We start from the raw sequence: 24647 nt of genomic DNA on the forward strand, positions 1-24647 counted from the left end.
CAAGGTGACTGACCTTGTCCAAATTATACAAAAAAATGCCATTGAACTTCTGTTGATACTTCAGTATATTTTAAACTAATTAAAGCCATGTGCACAGGGATCAAATTTAACTTTTTTTGCCACTAGCAATTTTTTGCTAGTGCCATTTTTTTCAAGTAGCAAAATGGTGGGTTCCACTAGCAAGTATTTAAAGGCTGTTTTACTTCATGTTAGTTGCCAAATTAACAAGTTGTTTTATTGTAGCATTATGTACATTGTTTATCAAGTGCACTGAGATAAGAATAAACTATAAACCTTTACATTTTGTTTTTAATTTTTAATGCAACACCCCTTGCTTCATTTCCAACAAACTCCAGTTATATATGTGTATGAATGGTTTAATAGCTTCTTTCCAAGCTGTTGCAGGGCACAATGCTATACATCACATTTTGCTGCTTCAGCAATACCATTGCTTGGCTGATTTGTCAACAACAGGGAAGAAATCCATTCAGAGTATTAAAGCAATAAGATGTGTTTCTGTTTGAATGCTGAGATAAAGAAGTCATGGTTTTACTTTGCAGACTTTTCATGTAAAAATCCTTTAAGTACATTAATGCAACACCATATTGTTGTAAAATTAATGACAGAAACAATTTAACATGTTAGGCATGCAATCAAATACAGTTAGGCCAGAGTTTTTATATCTTTAGATTTACAGGAGCGCCGTACCTAAATATTGCAAAACCCAAATAAAAATAAAATTCATTTTTGTAGTTTTATTTTTATTTTTTCTGACGAACGTTGCTCCAATGTTAAGAAAAAAATAAAATTAGTGTTCTATAACCCATATCTCAGAACCAACTGGTGTACCAATTGTCATTCATTATCGGTCTTTTTACTGCACAAACCACGTAAACCAGTCGGAAATACGCGGGGAAACAGAACAGGTACCCGTTACCATAACAACGTCCTGTCAAAAGTGAAAGTACTTTTTGTCATACCCCTTATTTCTCACAATTTCTGCAGCTATATATAAATGTTTTACTACAAAAACGTTCCGATGTTTATGTTTCATTATTTAAATCAAACCGTGGTGAACTTAGAGCGTGTTTATTGTGATTTTTTTTGTAGATTCAGTATGTTGTTCACGTTTCGTGGAATAATTGCGAAACTTCAAGTCAAAATAAGGAGACAGAAATTCGTGGGTTGTATTGTCTATTAAAAGTCGTTGCCGCACGTCGTATATTAACAAGGATGAATTGGATTACAGCGCAAAAATGTATAGCTTCTGACAAACACAAACTGCAAAATGATATCTTGTTCATCATAGTCAAAATGGATATTTTTTCTGAATTTGACTCTGAGGAGCATTGAACACACTGCTTCACGATCACATATTTGAAGAGAAAAACACAAGGTATCGTGATATTCGTAGTTGTTAATTAGTTTAATAATGATTAAGAATTTAAATCGTTATAGAATACTGAAAATGATGTAATAATAACATAGTGTGTGTTTCCGATAAAACAGAAAACAATCTGAACATAAGATATCTGGCAGTCAGTGCAAGAAGTCAAACTTATCCGTTGCTTATTGCCAACGGGCATAGCTGGAATTAGAAGGATATTTTTCAGGACTGATTCTAAAATCAGTTCTTAGACCTGGTTTTTTGAAACATATAACACTTGTAAAATTTATCTTAATGCTCCCGAATTTTCTTTGGTGAAGTACATAAATGTAGATTTTGACTGTCTGTGTATCCGTAAGCCTTGTCAAACTTTGAAGTGAAGAGGAATTTCCATCAGGGCTTCTACTTTTTTGGTTATATTTTCTATATAAAAACCACATCACGGTAAATTGTCACGGTGCTATTTCGTTAAAGACAAAAAAAAACATTTGACCTCCTTATTATACTGTGTCTGAAACTGTGTTCAATGTTTGATAACTTCACAATGGAAAGGATATGCTTATATTGTGGGCAAAAGGTTAGAATTGGCCATTTAAACTTCTTTATTACACAGACATGTTTCATAAAATCCATGGGTTGATAATATATGGACCTCATATGCATAGATGCATTCAAACAAATATATACAATTAATTTCAATGAGCGCTTGAACTCACAGTGTTGAGGTCAATATTTTCAGTCATTAAAAGGATCTTTTAATTATGCTTTTGAAACTTTATGGTGATCTATCACCCTTTTTTCAGCCTATGAAAAAGCTGACACAAGTAAGGTGTGTTTTGTCTTCATGATATAAGAAGATTTAAAAAATAAAAAAAATCGGAGAAAAATCCGTTTTATTTTTATTTATTTCTCCTTTGGGACATTTTATGCATTTTATTTTTATTTTTATTTCCTTCTCCTTACCCAACTTTTTGAAAAATCTCCCGTAAATCTAAAGATAAAAAAACTCTGGCCTTAGGAGAAAATGTAGGCTCCATATAGGATGGGCAGCCAAATAGGCCTAAACTGTTTACTGCCGAATATTAACTTTTTTCCAGGATGTTGGGTAAACTATCACCTTATTTTTAAGGGCCAATTTCAAAGAATGACATCCCCTGTCACTTAAAAGATAAGCGAAAAGACAGTGACCATTTAGTGAATATAACTGCTATATGACTGTCACAAAGGCACTGGTCGGATTTGGAAAAAATGCATATTTTAACTAAAATTTTGTCTAGAAATGAACAAGAACAATCAAGAATTTGTCTGCAAAGATTAAAGAATGTGATGAAGTTTGTTCCTTTCAGAATTCTTCCATACAATAATTGCTTTAGGTTTTAAAATACATTTACAAAAAAGACATAAACTTGGAATTGTAATTTCACTTTAATGTATTTCATGTTTTATTTGGTCAAGTTCAATATGGAATTATGATTACAACATTATTGTGTTGATTGTATGTTATTAACATCCAAATGCTGTGACTACCCTTCTGTCCCTCTTCATTACACTCCTGTCATCCTTGTTACTCCTTCAATTGACTATTTACATTTTGCTCGCCATTATTTTCACTCAGTCATGCTGCCATTTCTACAACTCAAATGACGACAAAACCATAAGGCCTGAATTAAATTGTTTCTTGCCCAAATTAACAAGAGTCAGAAAGTATGGGTTTTTAGTTGTGAAATAAGCAAATGCCATATTTTCAGATACCTCATTTATTTTGCAAATGATTTTTTTGGTTGGACAATAAGAAAAATTGAGTTGGTGGAAGATGGATAGGGACAATAGTAATCAGAAACAAACCTAGTTTTTAAAGTGTTATTACTCCTGTAACACATGCCGTTTTGTTGTTGATTCAGTTTCTGTACCATGGCCGAATTTTCTGCTCCCTACTTGGTTTATTTCAGCTGCTGTTAGTGTAAACATCATCTACAGCACCACATTTCGACTGCTGTTGGCGTAAACATCACCTATATGCACCACATTTCAACTTCTGTTTGCTTAAACATCATCTATATGCACCATATTTCAACTGCTGTTACCGTAAACATCATCTATATGAACCATATTTCGACTGCTGTTGGCGTAAACATCATCTTTATGCGCCATATTTTAACTGCTGTTGGCGTAAACATCATCTATATGTACCATATTTTGACTGCTGTTGGCGTACCGTAATCATCATCTATATGCGCCATATTTCAACTGCTGTTGGCGTAAACATCATCTATATGTACCATATTTTGACCGCTGTTGGCGTACCGTAATCATCATCTATATGCGCCATATTTCAACTGCTGTTGGCGTAAACATCATCTTTATGCGCCCTATTTCAACTGCTGTTGGCATAAACATCATCAAACTGCGCCATATTTTGACTGCTGTTGGCGTAAACATGGTCTATATGCGCCATATTTTGACTGCTGTTGGCGTAAACATGGTCTATATGCGCCATATTTTGACTGCTGTTGGCGTAAACATCATTAATATGCGCCAAATTTCAACTGCTGTTGGCGTAAACATCATTTCTATGCACCACATTTCAACTACTGTTGGCGTAAACATAATCTCTATGCACCATATTTCAACTGCTGTTGGGGTAAACATCATCTATATGCACCATATTTCATTTGCTGTTGGCGTAAACATCATCTCTATTCACCATATTCCAACTGCTGTTGACCTAAACATCATCTCTATGCACCATATTTCAACTGCTGTTGGGGTAAACATCATCTATATGTGCCATAATTCAACTGCCATTGGTGTAAACATCATCTGTATGCACCATATTTCAACTGCTGTTGGTGTTCTATATGCACCATATTTCAACTGCTGTTGGTGTAAATATCATCTGTATGCGCCATATTTTACCTTACTAGCATTGTATAGTCTCTGGTCGCCATTGTTGATACCTCTGTTGCTTTTGTTACCCCTCTCAATGTTGTTATGACAATTCCAGTCAACGTTTACTTGGTATCCTTCCTGTCGCTGTCATTTTCTCCCTTGTCATTGTTTGGATTGCATTGTTACTATTTTCTTCATCAACACTGCAACTTCATCATACTCGTCAGATAGAAATCAATGTTTTAGAATTAGGTTTTTGGTATTTTGTTTTAACTGAGTGTCAATATTAGTTTATTGTGATTGTACATAATGCATACTTTGTCTCAATGAATATTAAAGCCATGTAATTGTATAACAGTCTGCATAAGACTTGCCCATAATAGTAACATAGCTAACTGATAAACACAAGTAGCAGGCAACCGCGTGCACTTTTGTGTTTTTCCCCAGCACAGTTAAGTACAATATCATTATGTGAACAAATATTTTTATCATTGAAGGATGGCATACTTTTATAATTGGGAGACTGAGCACAAATGAAGCAGTTATGTTTCTGCAGTTCATGATGTGAAAACTAAAAAAATAATTTCCCTTTATGAAACTGACATTAATGAACATTTCAAGTCTGAGAAAAAAACGTGCTAGTAATAAAAACTTCCTGTAGGTATCAAAACCATACAATGTTTGATTAAAACATACTTTCATTGATATTTGACGCTGATCATAAATATTAAAATTTTCATTCAAAAGAAACTAAATTGTCTGCGTTTTTTGATATGTCATCGTTACAATAGTTGTTGTCTGTGATAGAATGTGGGTGTGTCTTTTTAGATTTCATCAATGGTGACTGTGACTTCTGATGCTTCATACAATACATACTATTTGTAAATTCAAACAAATCAAAAGAAGATGTATCTCACATGTATAAAGTTTGCAACAAATACCAGGATTTTATAGAGCCATTTTGTTACCAGGTTTGCCAACTCTTCAAGTGATATGCCACGGTCGTCTATCGATTAGTGTTGGGAATTGGTTCCAGTTTGACTATCTATAATTGGCTCCAATCAAATAACCGATTATCGATAGTACAATCAGTTGATGACATACTGTAATTGTGGTTTTATTCTTTTACAATATCTCGTTATCCTTGACTATGCTTATGCTATGCGTTTGTTTGAAGTTATTTAGTGTTGCTGTGGATTTCGTCCATATTGTTAATGATAACAACTGAGCACTTCCGAAAGCATTGAACTATCACAAAGTAGAAAATTAACGGTAATTTAACCAAACACAAAAAATGAGAGGAAAGAAGAAAAATGATTTAGAAATTGATGTAAATTTGGAAGCCCAAAGAGTCCTCAGATTGAACTTTACCCTTGTTAAATATGGATTATATAGTCTGCACTTGGTTTTAATAACAAAACAGTTCATGCATGGGTCTCAATTCTAGTTATATTATTATACCCCTAAACTTGACTGTTCTACAACCCAATCATGAAGCAAGGTTAGTTGAGTTTCTACTCTCAACGTACTCCCATGTTTTGCAAAAGGTTTTAAAAGATCCCCGTTGTCCTGTCTCATACCTTTATGGCTTTAAAGCTGACACTAGCCGGCATTGGGGGAGAGCGTACATGATTGGTCAACTTGCGCTGGCCAACAAGCTCTAGTCGCCTCGCCTTGTCTGCCTGCCGTTGCAGGTCCTTCAACATTCCTTCTGTCACATCTGGCAAACCAACACTGTAATAACAAAAGGTTAACATTAACTGAAATATTGACATTTCTAATTTTACAAATTCTCATTTCTGTGTACCTCGGATCGAGGCCCATTGAAGTTTATCCTAGCAATTTATACAACATCAAGGATATAAAAATTATTGGTTCCCTTTCCCAGAGATTATCAATAATTCAAAAAGCCCTAATTGTGGTACTTGCTTTACACATATATGGTACTTTGGCAATTAAAGTGCGACATTACTTTAACCAAAAAAGGCAAACCACCTTTCCCATCATTGTTGACACATGCCCTCTGATCATTGGTACTGCTGCTAAGCAAACTACAGGGGCTAAATCAAAGATTTTAGAGGCACAACTTAGGGTCACAACCTTTTGACATTTGCCTCTCTATAAGAAGTGAAATTTTAATGGTTTTTAATGTTGGCTCCCTAGAAAATAACAACAATTTTGAGTGTAAAATGGTGCATTTGGAGTGTATTTCTTTACATTTTCGCCGGTCTTGACTTAAAAAGTATACTTGGGTGATATAAGAGTTGGTTCATCCCCCATCCACTAAAACCCCTTGCATATAAAGTTTGTTGTGATGAAGTTGAACCTTTACACAGCATTATGCATAGTGTTATGTTACAACATACATGTGTGTAGTAAAACAGTAAACAAATAGCTATATGCATCACAAAAGGGTATTGAACAGAGCAGATGGAGACAACTGCAATACTGTATAAAACTAGCTCAATGGCGGGCCATTATATAAAAATACCAAAATACAGCTTCCAGGATGCACAAGGTTAGTGTTTGGTTACAGTTTTCCTTTCAACCGCTGATTATTTGATAAATATTCTGAATTATTATGTGCCATTAACACTTTCTGGCAACGAACAACCTGACTACTAGTCATTTCCACTAAAACCCCTTGCGTATAAAGTTTGTTGTGATGAAGTTGAACCTTTCCACAGCATTATGCAGCGTCGTGTTACAACATACATGTGTGTAGTAATACAATAAACAAATTGCTATATGCATCACAAAAGGGTATTGAACAGAGCAGATGGGGACAACTGCAATTATAAAACTAGCTCAATGGCGAGCCATTATATAAAAATACCAAAATACAGCTTCCGGGATGCACAAGGTTAGTGTTTGGTTACAGTTTTTCAACCGCTGATTATTTGATTAATATTCCAAATTATTAAGTGCCATTAACACTTTCTGGCAACAAACAACCGGACTACTAGTTATTTTAAAGACTGCAAGCCCACTGTCCCTGGATGGTGATGTGGGGTGTTATAAACAACAATTGTCAAAGTATCCTTATGCATTTGTATTCGGCACATCTGTCAGCAATACATCATGTGAACATATTTGTGGACTTATTCAAAGAATTTGAATGTTACAAACATTTTAATGAACACATATTTAATATAAACGCCGAAAAGAAGCTGAGCACCTGCCATCCATATGCTAATTGACTTGTGCTTGTGTTATAAACATTTAGGACGAAATGCATCTTTAAAAACTTGGAATGTGTTGACCAACTGTCTTACCTATTTAAGTCTGTCATTCTGTAAAACAGTAATTTATTGAGCGCTGCAAGAACAAATGCGATTTAATTAGGGAATTTAACCGAAAAGTCGTTACTTCGGTTGTGCAACTTGTCCCAGATAAAAACTTATGGCTACATGTTTGCCCGATAGTCCGTTCAATTCCCGAGACTGCGACTTCAATATAACAGTTTTGACAACGCTGACAAAGTCACAAATGAGATAGGAACTACATGTTAACTTCTTAACCCATACAACTCCGTAGTCCATTTACAAAACATTTTATTTTTGAACATCAGAAGATCCTCCATGGAAATCATATTTACAGGATGCTCGCGTACTACTTTTCCTTCCGCCCTTTGGATCTGTGTCAAAAGAAAAGTGAGGTAGAAAATCAATACGATTGAGAAAGTCACAATTCAAATAGATTCAGATTGTTATAACGTTTTGATTTCTCTTAAATTAGCGTTTTTTTATTCACTGAATGGGTCACTTTGAGAACTATTTCTTGTCAGTGACATATCGTGAGCAGGCCTTACGTCAAAAAAGTCATGTGACCAAATTTGGGTTGAAGTACCAATCAAAATTCTACTTTCACTTTCATTTCGTAGAGATAATGACAGATAAAACGTATCTATTTTTTTGCGATGATATTTATTACCATTAACATTCGATGCAATATGTATACGACGAGACGATAAAGGGTGATATGAAATACTTTTGTGTTATGCTATATCTATAATGTAAACGGATTTTTGAATTCATGAATGTAAACATGTCATCGCCACCCCATAGGGGTTTCTCTCTATTGTGTTACCTATAGTCAGTAAATTATCTACAGGGTATTTTTTTTAAGGAAACCCATGTTCGTCATCCTTCGCCATATTATATATGGTTGTCATCGAAAAATAAAAAGTTTTCACCACTAACAGCCATCTACTTGTATGCTGGTGCTTTGCATATGAAACATATGTACATTTTTGCTTCTATTCAGAATGAAGTTGTTTTATTGCGCACCAAAATAGCTTCAGCTGTAAATTTCTAGCTACATCTGTAATTTATAGTTTTTTTCTGTAGTTCAAAGTATAACTTCATATACATAGTTATGAATGAATCAGTAATTTACTGTTGTAGATATAAATAAAATACAACAGCCATAGATTACAGCTTTTGATATATTTGTCACTATAACTATAAAAATGCAACAGTCTGATGTAAATATACAGCTATTGGTGCAAAAAGTATACTGTAGTTACAAATCGGCTGTATGTTATACAACAAAGTTTATCGATTGAAGATATTCTTACACCATTAAAAGGGAGACCATCACTTATAAGATTGAAATTAAACAGGAGCGATTTATTTCCCTTTTCGATTTTGATCAAATCAAGGGGGACAAAAATGAAAGTGACAAGAACCCTCACAGCAAGAGTTGCAGTTCTTCATTCTACAACAACACAGCATCTCAATTTAACAACAGTATAATAGTTGTGTTGTGTGTAGCGCTCGGCATTTCTGTGTAAGAAATGAAGATACTTGGATCGTTCTCTTTATTGACGTTTGAAGAGTTTGTGAAGAGCAGGAAATCATCACATTTTCTACAGTTCGATCTGCTTAAATTTAAATTATGAACAGATAGTTGCTCTTGATAATGTTGTTATATTATGAATTAATAGTATAAGGAAAACTGTGGATAAGGAATAAATGTATATTGTGTTATCGTTAAGCATATGAGCTGCAACACGAGCAGTCTACTCTAACGGTAAGCTGATACAATTGTCTTTATTCGTTCTAACCACCTGTGTTTTCATCATGCATCATCTATTTTAAATGATGCCTTGTCCTACGCGTGGGTTGGTCGGCCAAGGGTTTCAGAAGTTCACCATTTTTAAGGATATTGAATGTGCTTCAAGAATCTGTACACGGTCTTAATTGCGCATTCGGGGAATCTTCTTTAGCTGTGTTTCCCGTAACACTAGAGACAGCCAAGAACTGAACATGTTTATGAACTACAGTATCTAGTTGTGGTGGGAAATCTGAAGAAGAAAAATCATTATCATTAATTATTCATTATCGATAATCTAGTACAATACTAGTGTAATATTTAACGACGCACCGGTGGTCAAAACAAAGTGACACGCGATTCGCGAATTCCTAATACACAAAATCATTTTGACATGTTTGAACAAATATATGTCCGGTTTTGTGAGGTCAAATTACGTTGACAACTAACAAATTTTCTTGATGTTTTGTCCGGTATCCGGGGTTCCGGTTTTGTAGGGATTTTTTTACATTGAAAATAGAAGGGGAAAAACGGGACTCCGGTATCCCGAGGATTCCGGTTTTGTGTAGATCCGGTTTAGTGAGTTTCCACTGTACAAACATGTATACATTGCAACAACTTTTATGTCATAAAATATTAGCTGCATATTTTAAAATTGAAGTGAAAATTAAATATATTTATATTTATTTCTTTGTGCATGCAAATCCCATATTTTATATACGATAGTGTAATTGTTTACTCATGTGTTCTCCCACAGTAGTTTAATGGAAATGAGCTCCTGCGTTGGTGGGCATATGACCTGTTTAAAAATTTAGTGACATTTGACCTAAAATAAAAAAAAATGTATCAAAAGGATCACTCCTACCAACTATCTAGCATAAAATAACTATGAATTATTGCGAGTTTAATAATGTCAGTAGAAATATACAGGTCATATGACACGAAAGCAGTAGTTCATTCCCATCAATCTTATGTGTGTTCGCCCGTTCGCCAATCGACGAGTATTTGATTATATTTTACTATCGCTTCACAGGGATGTTGATTATTGCATGTTCTCAGAAACAAGCAACTTTATGAACGATGATGTTGCACAACATCATAACCAATTAATAGGAGCATTGAATGCCTCGTTTATATGTATTCATATATATGCGAAGTAGCCCACAACAATCGATTACTGGTTGACAATGACCACATGAACTATATAATAAGATCTTAGTCGAAATGGTGACATAAAACAGCCACCGGCTACACAACACTCACTGACATGTCAGATAAGATCACCAGTGCGTCTATATGAAATCCTATTAGGGACATCGTGGTTTGTCCCTCGAGAAAATACGAACTATTTCTTCTTTTGGTTTGAGCGGGAGTTATGCATATTTCCAACGACGCCACTAGGAAATTCATACATCGTCGTTGGTCCCAGTGAGAGTGTAAGTCCTGTTTAGGTTGTGGACAATGGTGTACATTATTTTACAGGATGTTACCCTTATTAGAGCTTCTTTGGTTCTTTAATGTGCACCAGTGACTAACACTGTAACACGGGACTTATATAAATGTCATCCCTCTGCCGATACAGTTTCAGCTCCGCGCCACTGTGACAGTGCTACGCACTGGTGCACGTTAAAGAACCTGGGAAGCTCTTACCAGTGTTACATTCTGTCTATGCACTACTAAGTATGCTCCAAAATACTTAAATGACTTACAATGTTATCGGAGCATTCGCCGAATGGGCAAGGCCCGAGTGCGAGTATTGATAAGCTAACACACCACCCTATTCAGTTTCTTTGTTGCATTCTCGCATGTCTCGCATACTTTTGTGCTATGTCACTATGTACAAACTTATCCATTTTATTGATCCAAAACTACAATATATTGATTTGACCCGACCGGTGCCTTCCATAGTCAAGATGATCGCGGTGTTGCAGGGTGGACTTAGTCATGGTTGTAGGTCTTCGCCTTTTCATCCATAAGATTACCGGCCCTAAATAGTGTATGTTCGTTATTGTTGTTGTTCTTTTGTTGTTGTTGTTGTTGTTTGTTTTTGTTGTTGTTTTTGTTTTTTTTTTTGGGGGGGGGGGTCAGATTTTGACATTTCTTTTTGCCGGTTTGGATTGGTAGTGGCAAAATGTTCAACCGCCTAATGACTATATGTGACCCGGCTATGGCAGTGTTGACACGGTGTTGTTGAGACTACATTAGTTTATCTATTGACTTGCGCACCGTGACAACCATTGAAAAAACCGTGACATCGTACATGGTATTTGTAAATGGACCATGGCAATTTTGCCGATATGTCAATAATATCTGACTTGGTATTGAGCATTTTCTTGTTCTAAATCCTACCAAGTTAAATGATATGTCGAGATTATTCCCGATAGCTTAACATTTGTTGTTAACGCATGTAATTGTTTAATTCACTTATGATAAAATGTCATACACTTTTTGACTGTTTGGTTTCATTGATTTACAATTGTTTAAGCGTAATACATATAGCTTATAGAGCTTGTTAAATGCGCATTTACCATTTCAAAGTATAATATTTGTTTTTATTAAATTCTTTCTGAGGCTCTTTTGATCCCGTGGTGTGTACGATCTATAGACCGACAACCGTGACCGATACCGCGTTTATATGACAAAAAATGCCTCTAGGGATATTTTGGACGCTTTTATTATCATTGAAAAGTAAACAGTTTGTGTAAGAAAAATGTATATCATATTGATAACTGTGTCGATATGCCGTTATATTCAATAAAAGATATATTTCGCTCAAGTAAGTAATCATCCATCCAGTAGAAAAATAGAATAACGAATATAAAAGTCCTTTGGCATCTCATGAATTCATTGTTAGACTGTGAGAATACAAATTTTAGCTGTAAACATTCGTTTAACTATTCTGAAATTTATAAAACACAATAAGAATCAAGTATCGATTAATTTTTAATTACTTTAAAAGTTAAATCCAAATACTGAATGGAGTGCGGTAGCTTTGAACTTTTGAAGGAAAATACAGCTATGTCGTCATTTATTGTATTTTATTATTTGAACTGTTCAGGTTTATTTAGATAGGGATGAAAACTGTCTCTGGAACATTCTTATTATGAATATAATAATTATATGAAAACAATCACTAGGCCTAAAAAAAAATACATTTGGTTCGGGTTACCCGACCCTACCTACGGAATAGGCGCCGATCCTACCGTTTTTATAGTCAGTTTGAAAATAAAATAAAATAATTTTAACACCATTCTCCAATGATGAAAAAAAACATTCTTATATAAAGCCTAATAAAAAAAAGCCTTATAACCTACCCTACCTATTTTTGACAAGGATGTAGTCCTAACCAAACAATTTTGATACTGTCACCTATGGGAATTACGTTTTAATGTTAAACATAATAACAATGGCATACTACCTTCAGGCTGTCTGAGCGGGGCAAGATCTTAACCGAGGGCTTAAATACCTAGCCAAACACCAGCATTTGAAAACGATTTTCAATTAAAGTTTGTTTAAAGTAGGCATTGAAAGTGACCATGCAGCCGTGGCAATATGTGCTAGCTTGATAACATATACTGGAATTTAATGTTTTTGGATTTGTTCAGAGTAAGTTCTTGTAGTTTTCATGAAACACAGTCTAGAGGCCGACGAAATACGCTATTGTAACATTTCAATAATATTTATAATTACCCATACTTTAATTAATTTAGCAAACACATATAAGAACAATACAGAACAGAGTTGATTCGACTTAAATAATAACGGTTTCCCATCATCATTAAAATAATATACAAATAGATAAATACAAACGTTAAACAATAAACGAGTATGAGTTACTAAATATGGCATAACAACAAAATAGTACTTAAATATTAAGCAAGGCATGAGTTCATGAATATGAAAACAACATAACAGATCCTTATATTTCACCACATCTTGAATATATTACGCAAAGATTAAACTCATTCAGTGTTGTTTAGTACGTTAATTATTATTCCATATGCATCTCTTATATAAGTGGCAAGATTATTACGTTCGTTTATCTTATTTAGAATTAAGCAGTGAGGTTATCTTGAACAAACACTCGGATTTCTCCAACTAAACAAAAAATGGAATTCATCTTCAATGTCATTTGAGTTGCACACTTGGCATAAACGTTCATGTCTTTCAATACGGTTTCGTCCGTATCTTCCGGATTCTATTTTTAACCGAAGTTCTCATCTGAACAATTCAACATCTCTTTTCTGCACCCCAAACAATGTCCACGTATCGGTCGTACTCAAAGTTAGTTTTCATATGTGTATATATATGATAAGGATTATACGATGTTTTTTTTTTTGCAAATCCTGCATAAAATGGTCGATCAGGGTTTGCTTAAATTGTACAATTAAATAATTACAATTAATAGATTGTGGATCGTACATATGCGTAGCCATATCTGCACAATACGTATTTAACGTTTAATAACCAATATGATCTACCATCGATGCAGTCTTGAAAAAATTATTTGCACCTAAAATGGGTTTACAAAACTTAAAATTTATGCGTTCGATTTCCTGTTCATTAACATGACCCCATATTCCACACGAATGGTTCAAAATTGACGCTTTAAATGAGTCAAAGAGCTCACAACAAACCTTAAGAGTAAACGTTAAGTGCTTTGTTTTTGATAACATCATGTTCATGGCTCTTAGTTCTTTACTTTCTCATTAACTTTGGATGAATATGTTTTAGTCTAAGACGTGAACAATCTAACAACTAAGTAACAGTTGTTGCTTTTAGCCGTTAATGCTTACTTTGTATAAGAGTCTAAATATATTTTACTGGAGGACTTTGTCTATGGTCGATATAGCCACCTTACTTCCGGGATATATGGTCCTCAGTCCTCGTTAACAAGGTTAGAAAGTGCCAGGTCCATTTGTCAAGCTGTCCATGGGTGAGGTTCATTGATTGATTTTTGCTAAACCGTGAGAATACGTACTTTCATCGAATTACACCATAAAAAATGGAATATCAAATGATTGAATAAAATGCCAGTAAAGGTACGGTTTTATGGGCATGATATAAATATAATACACGGATTTTCTGTAGTGATTCAAACGTAAGGGGTGATTAGACGTATCTATTTCGACTTTCATCATAAAACCCGAATTAAAACATCTTCTTTGCATTTGAAGTGTTGCAATATCGGGAATTAAATGTGGTTTAAATTTGAATGTGTCTGACGTTTATTTGGGCGTAATTTATTCATCGATCAAATATGAGTTTAGCTTTTTTTGCCACCACGTATAATTGTATCTATTTATTAAATGATTGTATGCCCTTTTTAACTGGATGTTTTCAAATTGTATAGTTTTAATTACTATAATAACGAACCCAAAAATCAAATCTTACCGCGTCTGTTTCTTTTTTTTAAACGCAAACTCGCCTAATTTTAAAAAGAGACATTTGAATGAGATTAAATTCATTTTGCATGGACTAGTCACAAACATTGTTGCCTTAAGTTACTCAGTGCATGGTCGCTTCACCTGCGTCCTGATATGAACCAGTATAAACAGGATAATTTTACTGTTATGCATCAATTAAACCATTTTGTACCAGGCTGGTAGGATACAAGGGCCGGGTATACATGTTATCAAGCAAAACTTACCTTTACAACTTTTTCTGTGATAATGCACCCATGTAGCGGTGGCGATGATGGAGCGGTGACGTTGATGGAGCGCTGACGTTTCCGTTTGGATACGTGATGTAGCAGTTAGTGGTATTGTTAGTTTGATGTGTGTAAACTCAGTGACGCGATTGAACGGATTTTGAATGAATTTATCGTTGAACATAACTGTTGAAACACGATTGGATGAACTCGTTAATTTCCGTATGATGTCGTATGACCAGGACGATGTGATATGACCTTAAATTAAACCATTTTAAATCATGTTTTGGCAAATTATAAAAAAATAACATTTAATTAATGATATGAGTCATATTTGGTGCATGGTTCATCGTTATTGGGGATGCTGGGGTCACGTGTTCTATCCCAAATATCGATCGAAAAAGAGATCTCAGCTCCGCTGTCTCTTCAGAAGAAGAAAAGGGTTTGGCAGTGTCGATCGGTAGCGGTGAACACATAATGATTGTGATAATAAATCATAAAAAGAAAGTATCGAAGACCGCTTTCACAAGTGTTTGTTCTCCCAAGTCCTCCAAGGCAAGTGAAAGGATGTGTTTATAATTTGGAGTATTACTTAGATTTTCAGCTTTATTGGTGCCCTTCTTGTATGTATTATTATATTCGCGAAATTTAGATTCAACATCATTGGTCGATCCTCCCATGATGTGTTAAGCAAAACAGAAGCATCATTCTGGTATTGACACTTCACATACGAGGAGCTTAGACAATCGTGCATCCATCTATCTTTCAGACAATTGTGTCGTTTTATACTTTGCAGTTTCCTGATGTATTATTTATGTAACTGTCATAATCACACTTGTATGAATCTGATACTGAATCAGGACGTACATTAATGAACCTCACACTAGGCTTCTGCAGTGTGTACATGTATGAATCTGATACCACGCTGATGCGGGCCGTACGTGTATGAATCTGATACCACGCTGATGCGGGCCGTACGTGTATGAATCTGATACCACGCTGATGCGGGCCGTACGTGTATGAATCTGATGCCACGCTGATGCGGGCCGTACGTGTATGAATCTGATGCCACGCTGATGCGGGCCGTACGTGTATGAATCTGATGCCACGCTGATGCGGGCCGTACGTGTATGAATCTGATACCAAGCTGATGCGGGCCGTACGTGTATGAACCTGATACCACGCTGATGCGGGCCGTACGTGTATGAATATGATACCACGCTGATGCGGGCCGTACGTGTATGAATCTGATACCAAGCTGATGCGGGCCGTACGTGTATGAATCTGATACCAAGCTGATGCGGGCCGTACGTGTATGAATCTGATACCACGCTGATGCGGGCCGTACGTGTATGAATCTGATGCCACGCTGATGCGGGCCGTACGTGTATGAATCTGATGCCACGCTGATGCGGGCCGTACGTGTATGAATATGATACCACGCTGATGCGGGCCGTACGTGTATGAACCTGATACCAAGCTGATGCGGGCCGTACGTGTATGAATATGATACCACGCTGATGCGGGCCGTACGTGTATGAATATGATACCACGCTGATGCGGGCCGTACGTGTATGAATCTGATACCACGCTGATGCGGGCCGTACGTGTATGAATATGATACCACGCTGATGCGGGCCGTACGTGTATGAACCTGATACCAAGCTGATGCGGGCCGTACGTGTATGAATATGATACCACGCTGATGCGGGCCGTACGTGTATGAACCTGATACCAAGCTGATGCGGGCCGTACGTGTATGAATCTGATACCACGCTGATGCGGGCCGTACGTGTATGAATCTGATCCCACGCTGATGCGGGCCGTACGTGTATGAATCTGATACCACGCTGATGCGGGCCGTACGTGTATGAATCTGATACCACGCTGATGGGGGCCGTACGTGTATGAATCTGATACTACGCTGATGCGGGCCGTACGTGTATGAATCTGATACCACGCTGATGCGGGCCGTACGTGTATGAATCTGATGCCACGCTGATGCGGGCCGTACGTGTATGAATCTGATGCCACGCTGATGCGGGCCGTACGTGTATGAATCTGATACCACGCTGATGCGGGCCGTACGTGTATGAATCTGATACCACGCTGATGCGGGCCGTACGTGTATGAATCTGATACCAAGCTGATGCGGGCCGTACGTGTATGAATCTGATACCACGCTGATGCGGGCCGTACGTGTATGAATCTGATACCACGCTGATGCGGGCCGTACGTGTACGAACCTGATACCAAGCTGATGCGGGCCGTACGTGTATGAATCTGATACCACGCTGATGCGGGGCGTACAGGTATTAATATGATACCACGCTGTGGGGGGGGGGGCCGTACGTGTATGAATCTGATACCACGCTGATGCGGGCCGTACGTGTATGAATCTGATACCACGCTGATGGGGGCCGTACGTGTATGAATCTGATACCACGCTGATGCGGGCCGTACGTGTATGAATCTGATACCACGCTGATGCGGGCCGTACGTGTATGAATCTGATACCAAGCTGATGCGGGCCGTACGTGTATGAATCTGATACCAAGCTGATGCGGGCCGTACGTGTATGAACCTGATACCACGCTGATGCGGGCCGTACGTGTATGAATATGATACCACGCTGATGCGGGCCGTACGTGTATGAATCTGATACCAAGCTGATGCGGGCCGTACGTGTATGAATCTGATACCAAGCTGATGCGGGCCGTACGTGTATGAATCTGATACCACGCTGATGGGGGCCGTACGTGTACGAATATGATACCACGCTGATGCGGGCCGTACGTGTACGAACCTGATACCACGCTGATGGGGGCCGTACGTGTATGAATATGATACCACGCTGATGCGGGCCGTACGTGTATGAACCTGATACCAAGCTGATGCGGGCCGTACGTGTATGAACATGATACCACGCTGATGCGGGCCGTACGTGTATGAATATGATACCACGCTGATGCGGGCCGTACGTGTATGAATCTGATACCACGCTGATGCGGGCCGTACGTGTATGAATATGATACCACGCTGATGCGGGCCGTACGTGTATGAATATGATACCACGCTGATGCGGGCCGTACGTGTATGAACCTGATACCAAGCTGATGCGGGCCGTACGTGTATGAATCTGATACCACGCTGATGCGGGCCGTACGTGTATGAATCTGATACCACGCTGATGCGGGCCGTACGTGTATGAATCTGATACCACGCTGATGCGGGCCGTACGTGTACGAACCTGATACCACGCTGATGGGGGCCGTACGTGTATGAATCTGATACTACGCTGATGCGGGCCGTACGTGTATGAATCTGATACCACGCTGATGCGGGCCGTACGTGTATGAATCTGATGCCACGCTGATGCGGGCCGTACGTGTATGAATATGATACCAAGCTGATGCGGGCCGTACGTGTATGAATCTGATACCACGCTGATGCGGGCCGTACGTGTATGAATCTGATACCACGCTGATGCGGGCCGTACGTGTATGAATCTGATACCAAGCTGATGCGGGCCGTACGTGTATGAATCTGATACCACGCTGATGCGGGCCGTACGTGTATGAATCTGATACCACGCTGATGCGGGTCGTACGTGTACGAATATGATACCACGCTGATAAGGGCCGTACGTGTATGAATCTGATACCACGCTGATGCGGGGCGTACAGGTATTAATATGATACCACGCTGTGGGGGGGGGGGCGTACGTGTATGAATCTGATACCACGCTGATGCGGGCCGTACGTGTATTAATCTGATACCACGCTGTGGGGGGGCATACGTGTATGAATCTGATACCACGCTGATGCAGGGCATATGTGTATGAATCTGATACCAAGCTGATGCAGGGCGTATGTGTATGAATCTGATAACACGCTGATGCAGACTGTGAGCAAGGTCATGCCAAGTAGACTCCATGCTAAAGCGATTAAAGGGGTTTGTAGTCTGATTTATGTACAAAGATATTTTATATACAGACTTAAAACATATACCACGAGATATATTATGCATAATTATGACCATTACCACTATATTTACACTCGTGGCTTTGCCACTTAAAAATACCTGTTGTATGACACTCGGGAAATAAGATACGATCTTACACTGAAATAACAACAAAATCATTTCATTATCCTTAATAACCTTAATTGAAACAAGCATATACTGCTCACAAACAGGATGATAAAAGCAACAAAACGTGTAAAAATAAACAAAATTGGGTTTCCGAAGTAAAACTAATCTAGTCTGAAGAGAATAGGAAATACGCATGAAATAGAAGAACTGAACAATGATTGTCTTGAGGTGATTTGGTATTGGTGAAATAAATAGCCACTAGCGAATTTAGAGGGGGACGCACCAGGCGTGTGTCCCCTCTAAAATCAACCAAGTTTACTGTTTTCATCAATATGAGAGAAACAAATTAATAAAATTAGCTCATAATGCACCATTTCCAACTACATATTGTAAAAAGTTCCATGAGGGAGTAACCCCAAATCCCCATACAAACAGTTCATGCCATATACTTTCGGTTCTGCGGGAGGGGCACATGTCAAAAGTTGCGCCCCTAAGTTACTCTAACGTCAATTCCTGGATCCGCCCCCAGATAACCCTTCAAAAGTAAACAGTTCATGCTATATTTAAACAATGTTGCACGACGGAGAATCTCCGAACCACTTGTAGAACGTTTAAACATATAGGATCAGGGTAGGATCAGGGCTTTTTTTGTCTTTTGCACATTGATATCGCGTGTTTTATCTGCCGGGTAGGAAGTTTTGAAACTGGAACGACGCTCAACTTAAAACAAATTTGGTATGGCACAAATTAAGCAAATTAAACATTGGACATTTTATAATTTATTTAACGCCATGTTACATCATGTACATAATAAGAAACAATTCGTGGGGTGAATGCGAAAAGGTTCTAAGTGACATTAAATAAAGAAGCAGATAGAACCTTTTCGCTTTCACCCATCGAAATGTAAACACATGAACGCGGCACATTTGCAACTTTTAATTATGATTAACAGAGGTTAATATTCATGACTGATGTACTTTAAAGTTCAGAAATTGGTGATACTATTGACTTCAAAATTATCCTAAACTAACAAGAAACCTTGAGAATTCTATTGACTTTGGAATCGTACAAGCCAAAGGAGCCTTTCCCATGTTTGAAGTGTTAATATGTATTGTACATGAACGAAGCTTATCTCTTCTCCAATTCCAGAACTATGATATTGTTTTTTTATACGCATTTAGGTTTAAGCAGCGGCATATACATAAGTTATTTATTTCTTATTCTGGAAAGATTTCAAGCTGTGCGTTTCGTTGAGTGCTGAGAAGGTAGGGGTCTGCAGGTTTTTGTGGAATACGTGCTTCAATCAATAGTCATTCAGTTGGACTATTTTTTGTTTATTCTTTTTCATGTTTGGCGTTTCTGTTCTTTGCGTTCGTTTCTTGCTGTTGTTGTTATTTATTTTTGTTGTTGTTGTTGTTGTTTTTGTTTCCTTTTTATTGAAGGTACATGTAGTATATAAATATGTGTACTGCCAAAGATATCTCCGTCTGTGTGAAACATGTGTGTAGTTGACAACCATGTCTGTCAGTTGGCAGTTCTATTGTATGAAAATACATATGTACGTGTGTATAGTACTGTATACCGTGGAAAAATATGATACTTTGTTTTTCAGAAGAATTGCTGCTATCGGAGATTCTAAGAAAACATGTGTACGTTACCATGGCAACGTGTCAACCAGGCCATCAGAAGCAGACTCTTTTTGTAAGAATTTATTTTAATCATGACAAATAATATGGAGAATATCTGTCTAAATAATATGGAGAATATCTGTCTAAATAATATGGAGAATATCTGTCTAAATAATATGGAGAATATCTGTCTAAATAATCACCTTCGATTAACGACACAATTTCTAGATTCTTATCATAATGAGTTTAATATTTCAGAAAGGAAGAGTTTTTTTATACTTAAAACTCTAATGCTAATAAATACTTTGAAAGTTTGTCGAAAGCTAGTACAGCCAACAATAGTGGTAGAATAGTAATTAGATTTCGTTTAAAACCTCAAATAAATGTATTCAAAGAAAAGTGCAGACGCATCAAAATACCCAGAAAATTGGGTTTGTGCATAATCAAATCCAATATCTTAACACTTTATCTGGGTTTAATATTTCGCAAAATAATTTTAAAGACATTTTCCATGTGTCATGGATTTAAGATTTGTAATGCATGTTTTCATTATTGAGTTTCTGGAGTCTTAGTTTGCTTCTCGGACAAGATGCATTGTATCCTCAATATAATAACATTTGACAAAAGACGCGTTAATTATTAATTATTAAAAAATGAGTTGTTGTTTTAAACATGTACCAGTGTTAACAAATATTGCTCTTCAAATAGCAATTTAACATGCAGTTATGAGCCTAGAGTCCCACTGGGACTCAAGACCTTAATGAAAATGGTTATCTGGTTAGCGCGCTCGCTTCTCACCAAGGCGACCCGGGTGTGATTCCCGTCTTGGGCGCATGTGAGTTTGGTTTGTGGTCACCAAGCCGGACATGTGGATTTCCTTCGGGTTCTCCGGTCCCCCACCCCCCTCCCCTCCCTCCAACTCAAGACCACACTCTCGCGCAAAATCGTGCCAACGAGAGTGATTAATATAATGTTGAAATAACTCGTTTCACAACCGTTGTAAAATAAATATGATTAAAATAATGAATATGAACACTGATTGTCTCTCAAAACTGCAGCTAATGGCCCTTTAAAATATAATAATAGTTTTATAAAATAATACAGATAGTCCGTATTAAATTCAGATACACTATGCAGGTATATACCAAAGGACCCGTGTTGTACATATTTGGTCATTTACTGAATTGTAAACTTGAAGTTATTTCTGTTTCCAGGCTGTTTACCATAGTTTTACTGGCGGGGTTTCTATTGATACACTACTCCGGGCCACGTGCCGAATTGTTGCCAGGTAACCGAAGGAAGTACGTTCTTCGTCCGAACATTCGGGCGGTAAAATTAGTCCAGGCAACAGACCTAGCTGAAGATTCGTTACCCACACCTTATTTATCAGAAAACACAGGACATGATTTGATCATCAGTGAAAGTGTTACATCGACTTTGAATGTGTTGTCGGAAACCGAAGGATCTCAGACAGTGCCAACCGCTTGCAAGAAACAGTTGGATGTAAGTTTTTTAAAAGTCCACAAGGCGGGAAGTACAACAGTGATGAACATATTTCTTAGGTTTGCCATTAGTCATAACATCAATATAGTATTACCACACAAGTCTAATGGATTTGGATTTAACTACCTCGGTTATGGCAAGACTGTGTCACGTGATGCCATTGTACCGTTACCTCGCAACGAGACATACAACATCCTGTGTAATCACGTGGTGTACAATAGGGAGGCTTTCCGGTCTATTCTTCCGGCAGACACTACGTATATGGGTATTCTAAGAGAACCGGTGAGCCATTTTAGGTCTGCGTCCTTATATTATGGATTTTACAACCAATTGAAGGAATTTATACACGATAGCAGACCTCCTCTCAGCGAGTTTTTGAAGAACACAGATATGTATAAAATTGGAACATATTTTGTCCATAACAGAATGTCGTATGATTTAGGTATACCGCCAAAGAAGTTCAATGACGATATATTTGTAGAAGAATATATACGGCAGTTGGACCGGGATTATGCCTTGATGATGATCATGGAACGATTTGCAGAGTCCTTAGTTTTGCTTAGGCGAACACTTTGCTGGACAACCAAAGACATTTTGTACGTCCCACTTAACGCCATGATAAATAAACCCAACATTCATCTAACCGAGGAGGATGTAGAACACTTATCGGAGTGGAACAAAGCTGACTTCAAACTATATGATTATTTTCGGATTAAATTTGATAAAACGGTACAAATAGAAGGCCAGGATCTGCAAGATGAAGTAGATAGTTTTACTGCCATCAAGGACAGCGTCATTAAGTTTTGTGTTGATATACTCAAGTTTCCTAGCAGCAGTGAAGCAGTAAAGCACGTTCCAAATACTCGCTGGAGTCCCGGTTTTGACGTCACCAAGAATGACTGTCGTCTGATGACGGAAGAAGAACTCCCGATGATGCACCGACTAATCAATCAAGCGTGGCAACACTACAATAGTTCACTATGATCTTCTTAAGAAGTTTATAGTCGAACAAAAAAATGATGCCTGCCTACCTACCCTATTTTATTTTGTGTTGCTATTGGAAACAAAGACCTTTGTTTTACCTTATCGATATGCAACGCCATACCAATCTTTACCTTGAGGTATTTCAGTCAATATGTATTATTTTTGTACACACGCTCCATGTAGCCATTGAAGGTCTTTTTTAATTCCAAATGCTAATTTGTTACTTCTAAGATGCTGTCTCAAGTTGACCGACATTGAAATTATTTGTGATTATTTTTATGTTTGATGTTCTCATAGTTGTATGTAAGACAGTCATATAGTACATTGCACTGTCCGTCAGTCTGGTAATATTGTTTCTAGCGATTCATTTGTCCTGGCTTTCCGGCGCAGCGATTATTCGGTACTAGTAGAACGTAATTTTATTATACTTGTAGTACATTTCTGCATAAAACCAAAACCTTTCAATCCAAAGAAAATGGTTCAATATTCACTAGATAAGCATATTGTTTTTAGTGGTTTAAATACCATATAATTACCTGAATTTCTTAGTACTGATTCTCTGTCAACGTATGTCTTACATTTAATAATTCAATGAATGTTGATGAACTGGTAGCAAGTTGTACTTCCTGTTTAAAACAATCAATTTCAACGAACACTTCAAGTCTAAATATAGACAGTATGTACGCAGTCAGAAAAAAACTTGATACAATTTGCCCCTTTTTTTGCGTTCGTCAATGTCAATGTTAAAACACCATAACAAGTGGGCGTAGTGTTCACTCGCTTGGATACTTCTCTAAATTGACTTCGTTTTTTTCTAATTTAACATACAATTTGAACAAATTGACATCATATGATTATAGATAAAATATTTATACTATGTCGTGGATATCATAACGAAACATACAGAAACGAATAAATTCACATTGCAATGTTCTACAGGCGCTCAAAAAGCCAATAATCAAAAATCTGTCTGGATCGCTGAACATATTTATATGTGCAAATAATAACAAAAAAGGCCTAAACACGTATGCCCAACTATGAACAACGTCCCGGCTCCGAAATGTATTCTAAAAATACAATCTCGCGGTTAGTGTTCATTGTTAGCTTTTTTATGTTTGTTAACAATTTTCTCTGAATCATTCACGTTTTCTATGTTGAAATTATCCACAATTTGATGTTTCATCAATTCATATTTTTTTCTATTGACATTGTTTAAACATGACATTATAAAGTTGTTATTAGTGTATACAAATTATTTGCTATTCTTAGGCTACAATTTTAGTAGATTTTACATGTTTTTACAGTATTTCATGCCAAATATTTAGTATGGTGTCACACGCTTTATGGCATGGTACTAGTCGTTAAGTAATTGTATATGTTTATAGTCTTTCAAAACCTTATTTTCAGTTACATTCAAACTGATAAGTATTACATGTACATGTATTTAATTAATAAAAGA

The 24647-nt window shown here is 37.1% G+C and overlaps 2 protein-coding genes across 9 annotated transcripts in view; one reads left to right on the forward strand and one right to left on the reverse strand.

Annotated features, from left to right (window-relative positions):
• The window catches only part of LOC128226777 (AF4/FMR2 family member 4-like), an 85504-nt gene extending 77624 nt beyond the window's left edge, over positions 1-7880 (reverse strand). For both annotated transcript variants that reach the window (XM_052936823.1, XM_052936822.1), the window contains exons 1-2: positions 7552-7880; positions 5857-6010 (exon numbers count right to left, since the gene is read on the reverse strand). In XM_052936823.1, coding sequence (XP_052792783.1) covers positions 5857-6010; positions 7552-7568 — 171 coding nt within the window. In that variant the 5' untranslated portion in view covers positions 7569-7880. The remainder of the gene's footprint in view (positions 1-5856; positions 6011-7551) is intronic.
• Positions 7881-9060: 1180 nt separating this feature from the next.
• LOC128226651 (galactosylceramide sulfotransferase-like) lies at positions 9061-24647 on the forward strand. Of its 7 annotated transcripts, none has more exons than XM_052936611.1 (3): positions 9061-9310; positions 20686-20774; positions 21916-24647. In XM_052936611.1, the coding sequence occupies exons 2-3, from the start codon at positions 20719-20721 to the stop codon at positions 23186-23188; spliced, it is 1329 nt and encodes a 442-aa protein (XP_052792571.1). In that variant the 5' UTR covers positions 9061-9310; positions 20686-20718; the 3' UTR covers positions 23189-24647. The 7 variants fall into 7 exon arrangements, with proteins under 7 accessions (XP_052792571.1, XP_052792575.1, XP_052792573.1 ...); XM_052936615.1 differs by having other exon boundaries at positions 20689-20774; XM_052936613.1 differs by lacking the exon at positions 9061-9310 and adding an exon at positions 12849-12937.

The sequence above is a fragment of the Mya arenaria genome, chromosome 3 (genome assembly GCF_026914265.1).
Source record: "Mya arenaria isolate MELC-2E11 chromosome 3, ASM2691426v1".
NCBI lineage: Eukaryota > Metazoa > Mollusca > Bivalvia > Myida > Myidae > Mya > Mya arenaria.